General features: G+C 27.0%; 1 protein-coding gene across 1 annotated transcript; it reads left to right on the top strand.

Moving 5' to 3' along the window:
• Positions 1–690: 690 nt before the first annotated feature.
• LOC114302181 (beta-1,4-xylosyltransferase IRX9) lies at positions 691–11,475 on the top strand. Its single transcript, XM_028247178.2, has 3 exons — positions 691–1,600; positions 4,564–4,792; positions 11,076–11,475. Exons 1-3 carry the CDS (start codon positions 903–905, stop codon positions 11,202–11,204), a joined length of 1,056 nt encoding a protein of 351 aa, XP_028102979.2. The 5' UTR covers positions 691–902; the 3' UTR covers positions 11,205–11,475.
• Positions 11,476–12,021: the final 546 nt, after the last annotated feature.

Genomic DNA, 12,021 nt, shown 5'->3' with positions numbered 1-12,021 from the left:
GTAGATTACTGGGACTCTAGTTGTAGATCAAGTAGTCATAAGAAGATATTTAGATACTAGTAAGGTGAGATTAAAAAATAAAAATAATGTAAATTTATTTTTGGGCTAATTTTACTTCATTTTCTTGTGATCTGATCAGTCTATGTGCACATAACTCTTATTATTTAAAAATAATCATATAACTCTCCTGTGATTTGTAGATTAAAGAGCACTACTAGGCATGTTAACGACTTAAAAAAAATAAAATAAAAAGACTAAACTATCTTGGTATATAAGTAATTTCATTATGTAAATTACTAATATTTTTGTCATTTTTTTGGAGGGTAACTTTAACTCCACGTGTTTTATTCCATGTGCAATTTATTCATTAACATTTAGAAATGAACATATAACCCTCTATGGCTCAACACATGTTTCACACTTAATGTGCACTTGAACAACATGCCTGTCAGTGCATTTCAATTCATAAATCATAAGAGATTATATGATTAGTTCCAAATAATAATGGGGTGATTTGCACATGAAATAAACCAAAGTGAGTAAAGTGAATCTTTTTTATTTTTATTTTTATTTTATTTAATATTGCATTGCAGTTGATGAGTTTGTATCTCAACAACTATTTGGTGCAGATAGCAACTCAGGTCCTCATTTTCATTCTTTATATATTACTTCACTTGCCATCTTTTCTTTAGCTTCAAGTGATGACTTTGTGAAGCAATGCCTCAACCTCTCAAATATCTCAAAACCCAAAAAAACAACCAAGCTATAAAGTTCACCAATGCCAATCAAATGTCACCTTAGTCTTCTACTTTTCTAGTTCCTTTCTAACTTATTTATCTTCATTCAAGTTCATCCATAGCTGCCGGAAAAGTCAGATTCCGGCAACTTTTCCAGTCATCGATATGGGTACAGTGGAAAGATCCAAGAAAAAGGTCCAGTTACACAATAAAGCTATATTCCACTTCTTCTTGTGTTTTGTTATGGGATTCTTCACCGGCTTCGCCCCAACGGGTAAGTCAGTTTTTTCTAGACCTGTTGTCGCATCGAATAGATCAGCATTTTCACCACAAAGTCTGAGTCTGAGTTTGAGTCCGAGCCAAGCAAGGACACAGAGTGACAGTTTCAACACAAGTTTGTTAGATGAAACTCCTATTGTGACAATACCAACAAAGTCTGAGTTTGAGTCTGAGTCTGAGTCCGAATCCGAGCATGAGAGATTAACAAATTTGGAAGAAGTCGAGTTCATCCCCAATAGGCTCATAATTGTTGTCACACCGACTAGTGTGAAGGATCGCCTTAGAGCGGTCCATCTAAGGAGGCTAGCAAACACATTGAGATTAGTTCCTCCACCATTATTGTGGATGGTTGTGGAGCAAAAGTCTGTTTCAGCTCAAGTTTCTGAAATACTTAGAAAAACGGGTATTATGTACCGCCATTTGGTGTTCAAAGAGAATTTTACTGATTTTGAAGCCGAAATGGATCATCAGAGGAACCTCGCGTTGAATCACATTGAGCACCATAGGCTAAGTGGGATTGTTCACTTTGCCGGACTCTCCAATGTTTATGATTTGAGCTTCTTCGATGAGATCAGAGCTGTTGAGTACGTGTTCTTTATCTTTTTTTGCTATGATAATCTTTATGATAGAAGTAGCAAAGTAATATAGTTTATAATTCTTCATAGTTTACTAGGGAAAAACATAGAGAAAAAATTGAAAATGAAGAGGTTGTTATAGAGAAGATAGATTGCAGGCCATTTGGGAGGGAATTTTGAAGTCAATTTAGTGTTTGGATAATTTTAAATTAGGATATCTACTCTCTCGCATTTCTTTTCAATTATCATCCAATTATATCACTTACTTAGAATTTCTCTAAAAAATATATTTATATATTATTTTCCTTTTTAATTTACAGCTAATAATTTTGAGCCCTAACAAACAAGTCTTCCAAAATTTGGAATTTCTAGTGACCAAATAAATTCGCCTATTTTTGTATTTCTCTAATGCACACAACCTGTTTTTTAGAGAGATTATTTGTTAATTTTAGACTAATGTTTTATACTATTTATTATTTGACATTTGTTAAGTTGTTTCTTAAAATTTTAACAAAAATTAATGAATTTACTACTTTAACCAACAAATATTAAGTTAAGGATTCCTTTGGGAATTAACATTTTTTTTTTTTGGTGATGATTTTTAACTTTTTATAAAATATATAAAAAAATAAAAAATATGATTTGCGCCATACTTTGGTGATCCGAATCATTCACATTTTAGAAATTGTCAAGTATATCATCCCTGTAAAAGATCGAGTCGATTAGATAACGACAGTCACGTGTTGAGATCAATTTTATATAAACTATTTATTTTCTCGCTGTCTATTTTTTTTTTATACGAACTGATCTGAATACGTAATTTTCGTTATCCGATCGACTCAATTTTTACAAAACTAATATACTCGACGAATTTTAAAATATGAACAATTCAAATTATCAAAAACGAAACCAAAAAGTAAACTCAATAAACTCAATAGTACTTCTCCAATCCGACAAAGGACTAGAACGAAACCGATCTCTTAACTAAAATAATAAACATTCCCTAAGTCACAATACAAATTTAGCCGAAGAACACCAAAAATGATTGAGAGTTTTAGAAAGAGAGCTTTAGAAGAGCACTAAATGGGTGGGATCCACCTATTATGTAATGTATGTACCTAAGTGTTTGTTTTTTTATTTTTTTTCCTTATCAAATATGTAAAACTCTCTTTAAAACTCAAATATTAAGGACTTGCTCGGTAATTATTTCGTTTTTAATTTTTAATTTATATTTACAAAAATTTAAAAAGTTGTCATAAAAATTTATTTGATAATTTTTTTAATTTATAAATGGTTGTCTCAGTTTATAAATTTGAGGAAAAAACGTAAACTCAAAAAATGAATTTACATTGGTTTTTAAACAGAAATTTAAAAATTTTACTAATAAATTTTTTTCAATTATAATGTGTATAATCTCATTGTCATAAGTAATAAAAAATAAATATAAATGTTTTAAGCCTGAATAAATATATTTTTAAATTTATATTTTTAAATTTTTTTAAATATTTTGTCCAAATCAAATGCATTTATAATTTATATTTTTTAAAAAATAAACAAAAATTAATTTATAAAAATTTTATAAATATAAATAAAAAACGTAGCAAACGCTACCTAACCTTCTCTGTCATTGTTCTAATTTTCCGACTTTTTCACATTAAGGCCAAGTTTGGCGTGATTGAAAAAAGACAAAAAGTCAAAAAATCACTATCTTATTTAAGTCATATCATCTTATTTAAGTCACATTATCTCTCTAACATATCACTTCAAACCCAACCTAAACCCAATACATATTTCATAAAAAGTCAAAAAATATACTTATTTAATCTTTCCAAACTAGGCCTAAACATCTTCTTGATGTCTTAAACATCTTCTAGATGTCTCACTCAGTTAACCGTTGAAAATGACAATTGGTCTGATGGCTTAGGTTTTAGTTCTGTTTCCTAGGTCATGTCCACTCTAAAAGTGGAGCAGGTTTTATTTAAAATATTTTACCTTTTCAGATGCTTCAAGACAAAAGTGAGTGTGTGTTTTTTTTTTTTTTTTTTACGGTTGTCTCTTTCCGAGTATATTTTAGTATACCTTTAAAAATTAATTTAGTTAAATTATTTTTTTAAATGATATGTAAATTTGACCCTCTAAAAGAAATTAGTTCACTTGGTATGTCAAGATGTTAAGTTTTTGTTAGTCACATGTCAAATTTTTATAAAAATCTAATTTATTGCGGAGTATTACTATATCTACTGAATTTATTTATGTTTGAATCGTCAAAATGTCAAAATGAATGTATTTTAATTGTCTGAATTATCTTACACGTCAGAAATCCATTTAAACAATTCAAGAAGAATGTTTTTGTATAGATCAAATATTTTTCTTTATTGTGAGTCTCATAGAATATATATATATATATATATAAATATATAAATTGACACTCATTTTACTATACAAATCTGGCATAAGACCAAACATTTGGCTCTTTAGTTGAAGCTTAATTGAGTAGGATTTGAAGTAGAAAAATATTTGAGATATCTAATTTGTTACTTATGAAAATTATTTTTAATCATGTGTTTGACAAATATCAAATTTTGATTTATCAAATATTATGTAAGATCTAACCTCAGTGTCACATTATTAGGGGTCATTTAGGAATGATAAATTATGTAATATTGTTATTTAATGTATCTTCAACTGATATTTTATCCCCATCAATACACAATAAGTAATCTATAATTTTAAATTTTTAAGAGAAGAAAATGATATACAAGTCAATTTTTTAGAAAATGATATACAGTACAAGTTAATTTTTTAGACCTAGTTTATTAGTTAATAATAAAGAAGATATGAGAGAAAAAGAAAGTTATCTTAAATATTCTAATTGATTGTTATTTAAAAAATAGATCTAATTTCTAAACTAGAATTGCAATACCCTTTATTTCTTAAAGCATTTAATTACGAATTGGAAAACAAATTTGTAGGGTGTTTGGGACATGGCCAATGGCAATGCTATCTGCAAATAAGAAGATGGTGATGATTGAAGGACCTGTATGTGATTCTTCAGAAGTTGTAGGATGGCATCTGAGTAATATGAACAATTTAACAGATACAAGTTCACCAGTTCATATTTCTAGCTTTGCATTCAACAGTTCAATCCTGTGGGACCCTGAAAGATGGGGTCGCTCATCTTCTGTCCAAGACACTTCACAGGTATATCAAACATAACAATTGATGCCTAAGAGCTAACTCCAAAATATGCAAATTAATTGCTTCTTGTTAGCCATTCTAATAGAGTTGGACTTTCTCCGATCATAGATACAGGTTCTATTTTGATAGTCCGAACTATTTATTTTGTAGAATTTTTTGTGAATATCATCCATAAAAAACATAGATCAATTTGACAATCATAGTCTGTTCAATTTACCGCGTTTGTCTCAAAAAAAGTAGATGATAAGTGTGTGTTTGAAAATATATTATCTATTTTTAATGACAAATGCAATAATGTGATAAAATTGTTCACAATTGTCTTGCGGCATGTCCTGAGACTATGGGTGATAAACGAGCCGAATTGTTCAAGTTTTGTTCGAAAACTTTAAAGAATTTCAAAATTTGTCCAAACGTGATTCGTTAAACATTCAAGTTGATTTTACACGAGTTTTTGTCGAGCCCAACTCGAATAGTTTAGTTTATTTATATAGTTTTAGGCTAATTGAACTGAACCCAATAAGCAATTAATTGTTTAAGTTTGGTTTGAAAATTTTAGTAATCTAAAATTTATCCCAAATTAATTCATTTACTTAACGAATTGAGTTTGATCGAATTTTTAACTAATTAAACATGAATCAAAGTAAGCTATTTAGGTCTTTTACCACTGTAGACCCTAGAATTATCATTTGCCTGTTTGCTTTTCCAATTGTCTTTAATCTTTCAGTGAGAAATCCTGTTCACATTGCAATGTTGAATTGAATCCATGGAAACATGTTCAAGATGTTTTTCATTTTCCCTTTGACCAAACATTTCATATATTCCAAGTGAGAAAGCGGAGTGCCACACACGCTACTTATGCCTACTATAATTAATTTTAATTTTTATATTTAGTGCCCAATTTGGGAACCAAGATTAAAAGCCACGTTTTGCAGCTTGCGGGTAAAAAATTAGATTGGCTTTTTTAGCAAGAATTCATTTGGGAAGTCGAAAGCTACATGTGAAATTATCATTATACCCTTCATGTTGTTTAGTGTTTTACATAGGGCTATTTTGGGAAGTTGGCTAAAAGTCACTTTTTTTGGTTTGTAGCAAAAGCCAAAAGTTGACTTTTTTGTCTTTTTTTTCATTTGGGAAGTTGGTTTTTAGCCAACGGTGAAATTATAATTTTACCCTCATGGGTCAAAATGTGTTACATAGGTGAAGTCGTAAATATTTTAAATAAATGGGGGTAGTTTGGTCATTTTATTATGATTTGACATCATAAACAAACATTAATAAAAAAAGTCAAAAGTCACTTTTTACCAACTTCCCAAATCATTTGTCTAAAAAAGCCAAAAGCTTGGTTAAAAGCCAAAAAGTCACTTTTTACCATCTTCCCAAAATAAGCCATAGATGAAAATGTAAATTTACTAAATTGGGTAGGGGTATTTTGATCATTTAATTATGATGTGACATCATAAACAAATATTAATCAAAAAAAGTCAAAAGTAGCTTTTTACCAAATCTCAAATCACTTTCTAAAAAAAATCAAAAAACTTGGTAAAAAATCAAAAGTTAACTTTTTACCATCTTATCAAAACACTCCTTATTTTATTTCATAAATAAAAATAATATATACAAATAAAATATTTCAAATGGAATTTCATGTTTAAATATAATTAGTTTCTATAATAGGTCATAATATTTATATTGATGATTTATTTAATATACATATATATATAATTTATATTTGAGTGACGGTATTCACTGCTCAATGAGTGTTTGTTAATTTTCAAATAATAATTACAAAAGTTACAATTTCAATGCACATTTAACATATTTTCATTATATATTTCTTATTTTAAATACATTTTCATACATCTTTTATACAATTTTCAATCTTAACCATAGCCCATTGGGTTGTCTTTGAATTTTACCTTTATATTTTTAGAGAACTATATGTCTAAACAATGTTAAAATGATCTAATTTTGTCATGTATTTTAATTTAAATTTAAAGTTCCTTTAACATCACATTTAGAGGTTGTTCCACTTGTGTTATTTGATTGCTTTGTAGGGTGTTGGCAGTGCTTGAGACTCTTCTCTTCTTTTTTATTTGAGTATGTCTTTGAAAGTGTTCGCTCTAACTACCATTTCGATTGATGTTGTTGCCTTTGTTTTTTACTCTAAATTTGATGATACTGACTTTCCTTTTGATATTGACTTTTTGTTGTCGTGAACTTATGTATTTTTTATTTTATTAATATAATTCGTTTTAACAGTACTAAAAAAAAAAAAATCCTTAACCCTATTTTAAAACATTAAAAATTGTGTAGAAGGTAAGACTTCGCCCAAAAAAAAAAACAAAAAACAAAAAACAAAAAGAAAAACACATTTTTAAATAATTAATACAAAAGCTTACTTTTTCATAAAAAAAATAAAATTACTTATCATACAAAATAATAATAATTATATGAATAAAAATAGTCCTTGAAATATATGATTTCTTTTAGTTTAATTAGTTTTCAATATTAGACTGTTAATTTTGTTATTAAATGGTCTTTATATTCATTTAAAATATTATGACTAAATTGATATATTTAAAATATTATGATTAAAATAACACAAAACACATATTTTGAAGATAATTTATATATTTAATTCTAAATATATATATATGTATAAAAAAAATAATTTTCTTTGTGACAAAAAAATGTGTCGTCTCAATGACAAACACAGGCCACAACGTATAGATGCAAGGAGGGGGAAAATGATTTTTCATAATGGACAAAGGAAACAATGAGAGATGCTTTATGCACATTGTTTGGGAAGTGGGTTTGGGTGAGTTTTGGGTTAAAATAGTCATAAAAAATAAAATAAATTTTTTAGTTTAATAAGACAAAATATCACATTTAATTCATAATCATTATATTATTTCTCTCACAAAAAAAAATTAAAAAGTTAAAAAAGCTAAAAGTCCTTCTAAAATTAGGTTTTTTAGTCCCATGTTAAAATAGTTTAAAAAGTTTAAAAAATTAAAATGTCAAAAAATCAACCACTGCACAAACCAAGCCAAGATGGAATTGATTGAAAAGAGAATACGGAGGATTTATCGAAATATTAATAGGGCAAATAATGGAAGTTAGAAAAATTAATTAGAAAAAGTTATAAACATTATAAATATTCATAATAAAATTTGTAATTTTTGTATTTATGTGTAATGATTTTTAAAAAATACCACTGACTCATAATTTTTTCTTATTAATATGGTGTTTGATTGTGAGATAAGGGAGATGAGATTGAAGAGAGGGATAAATAATTTTCACAAGATAATCCAATTCAGTATTTGTTTTTGCATGGTACTAAATTTTGGATAATTTTAATACTGATATGGAGAATTCAATAGGAAAAAAATAAGGGGAGGAAATAATACCATAGGTAGTTTCCATATAATTTTTTTTATTCAACACTAGAAAATAATTATCTTTTTATTTCATCCTAATCAAATATAATAGCTCACTCATTCTATTCAATTATTTATTATCCTCCATAACCCTATATATGATCTCATCCAATGTTTAATCTCACAGTATATATTTATCCTTGGAATCCTATCAATAATCTCATCGTATTTTATCGTATAATTTATCATTCTATCCAATTTCATAGTATAACTTTATTCTTACAATCTTATCAATTATCTCATCATATCTAATCTCATAGTATAATTTTATCCTTTACAATCCTATCAATAATCTCATCGTATTTTATCTTATAAATAAAAATAATCACCTTGTTTGTTTTCACTTTTTAAAAAATACTTTTCAGAAAATTCTACTTTCTTATTTTTCGTGTTTTTTTGTTTTTACTGAATTTTTTTAATATTTTAAGCAATTTTTTTACTTTTTAGACACACTTAACATAAATACACCTAAAAAGTAAAAAAATTGTGAAAAAAATCTTTTAAAAATTCACTAAATACCAAAAATACAAAAAAAATACAAGAATTCAGTATATTTTTTATATTTTTATGTATTTATTAATTTTTTAAAATATTTTTTCACATTTTTTTTACTTTTTAGATACATCTAAGTAAGGTGCATCTAAAAAAGTAAAAAAAATGTTTAAAATTTAAAAAATATTCACTAAAAACAAAAAAAACAAGAAAACCAAAAAAGTCAGTTTTCAAAAAACTTAATTCAGAAAACTCAAACCAAACACACTGATAATACTACAATCAAACGGATTTATATATATTGATAGATAGTTGTGATATTTTAATTTGGAAATTTATAGTATAAATAATATTGAATGAATTTTAACAAATTTTCTCAACATATCTATCAATTAAAATAAGGTAATGCTATGGGTATCATATGCACTTTGTTATATATTTTTGTGGTAAATATTATGTATTTTTATAGTAAATATTATCTATTTTTTGGTAAAAGTTACAACAATTTGTAATTAAAAAATGAAGGAACTCATTCTATGATAGTGTTACGTATTTTTTTTGTAATGTTACACATTTTTTTAATCTAAACATTTTCTAATCATAAAATGTGTAACAATACCACAAAAATGCATAATATTACATAAAGATGCGTAACTTCATATATGAATCATAAATTGTCATAACTCTTAGAAGGAAAAATGTAGCATTTATCATAAGAGACTGGCTTCCTTCCAGTCCGATACGAACTGAAGGGTACTGTTGGGTCCATAGAGGCCCACCACAGGTCCCGTTTTGATAATCTAAATCGTGCAATGTGTAGAACTCATTGAGTACTATATAGTTGTAAAACATCACGTTGATCGGATATCGATAGCTATGTGATCAAATCAGTTTTGTATTAAAAAAAAATATATATATATATATAGACAGTGAAAAAATAAACGGTTGACAGAAATCTGATCCGATGAGATAGCTATCGATTCTGATCAACGTGATTTTTTACAATCATATAGTACTTGACGAGTTCTACACATTAAACAGTTTAGATTATCAAAACGGGATTTGTAATAGACCTACACGGGCCCAGAAGTACTCTCCAGTCCGATCACGGACTGAAAAGAAGCTCAACCCTTACCATAAAAATATATAACATATATTACAAAAACATATAAATATATATATATATATATATATATAATACACACCCTTAAAATGATGTATAACATAGAATTTTCTATCAAAATAACATTACATAATGGTAACATATAACATAAGGGCTAAACCCCAAAAAAAAAAAAAAAAAAAACAAAACAGAGGAAGGCAAATGAGGGCAAAAAAACAAAAAAAGAGAGTAAAATGATCATTTTAAAGGGACGAACGAAAAGAGGGGCATCCCTCTTTATTAATATGGATAGATATTATATTATGTATGGGAAATTTTATTAAATACACTATTTATTATATGTATTTTTAAATTATATCATTTTCTTTTTTAGTTATAATTATTTTATTTTATTTTAGTTATAACTCATGAAATTTTTTGTTATAATTTTTTTTGTTTTAATTATGACTCAAAAAATATAAAATTATATCATTTTTTTTTTAATTATAAAGTGCATAAAGTATACCTGTTTAAAGAAGGTGTATCATAATCTGTCCCATTACATATATGCCTAAATGTGCTTTCAATAATGCGCTGGATTTCCATTGCATTAACTTTAAGATGTGTTTTCAACTGATTATTTGAATTTTGTATTTTGTTTTGGTCAAACTCTGACATTTTACAATTTAAAACTCTTTATAAATTAGTAAAGTGGATGATAGAAAATAGTTGAAGTAATCACAACAAATATCAAACCAGTGGATTAATGAAAAAATTTTAAAATATACTTTCTAGTAGTTATCATCTAAGGACAAACTTTCACACTCTCTCATTTTACTATATATATACTTTATATTTTATTAATTTTAATCATTTTAATAAATTATATTTAATATCACAAATAATACACAAGCATAACATGTAACACTCAGTCTTTACGGAAGTGACAATTTTGACATCTTAGGGGTTATTTGAAAACATAAATTAAAAGTTAAAAGTCATCTTTTAATTCATTTTGAGTCATATCACATAAAACAGTAAAAAAAGTTCAAAAAGTAAAAAAAAAAAAAAAAGTCAGTTTTTAATCATCTTCCCAAAATAACTTCTTTTTTTTTTTCATTTTAAAGAAAAATGCATCTATAATTTTATCACATCATTGGGTATATAATTTCAGTTTGTATATTATCACTCAAAATTGTACACTAATTGATGTCAGTTTTATTTTCTCATCTTATACTTAATTATCATAAAGAATACAATTAAATTTGTGAAGAAAGAAGTTCTTGAAGAGGAGACAAAGTTGATAGGAATCCCAGCAAAGGGTTGCTCCAAAATCATGCTCTGGAATCTCCATATTCCCACTCCAAACGCTCAAAGATAATATTGCAGACATCAAATTACTGGGTTGCATATATTGAGAAAGACAAACGCTCGAGATTTTGATATATCATAGATGCGTTTTGTATTATAAAAAGAGTATTGAACGCAAGTTTAGTAGATAGATAGATCAATATATATATATATATATATATATATATATATATTTGTAAAAATTGATATGTATGCTCGAGAATATATCGTATTGTATTTTGATTATATTTTTGTAATTATATATAGTGAATAGAAACATCTAGTGATATATATTTTTATAATATTTTTCTCATTTTGTGTTGATAGAAATTGGCATTGTGTTTTATGCATTCGTTACAAAAAAATTAGGATTGGTTTGGGATAATAAGTATACTTTTTATCTTTTTCTTTTTTTTTTAAGTCAAATCACCTCTCTACTTTTCTGTACATCTTTTTCTAAAAAATTAAAAAGTATACTTATTTAGATTATCCCAAACAACCCTTTAGTTACATGTACATTTGCCCCCCAAAGGTTAGAGTCATGAATATGTCTGCGCTTTGTAGTGGTGGAGGCCTAGTGAAACTATGGAGAGTGAAATTCCAGCCCAAGAGAAACATAGGCCCAAATGAATCAAGCCCAAAATTAAAGGAATCGACCAATCTGATCGGGGCATATCGAACACAATTGGACTCGAATCACAACTGACCCCTGACAGAAGGATAACCAGTCGATCAGGGCAGATCTAACGATCAACATCAATTGCAAGTTGGCTATTACCGAAATGACCTCTTATAGAAGGATATTTGTCCGATTTGCAGAAATCTAATGACCAATAATAAAAGCAAGT

Source organism: Camellia sinensis, chromosome 10, assembly GCF_055761805.1.
Source record: "Camellia sinensis isolate YWXY chromosome 10, ASM5576180v1, whole genome shotgun sequence".
Lineage (NCBI taxonomy): Eukaryota > Viridiplantae > Streptophyta > Magnoliopsida > Ericales > Theaceae > Camellia > Camellia sinensis.
Note: the sequence above shows the minus strand (reverse complement) of the source record. Positions and strands in the feature narration are given on the sequence as shown.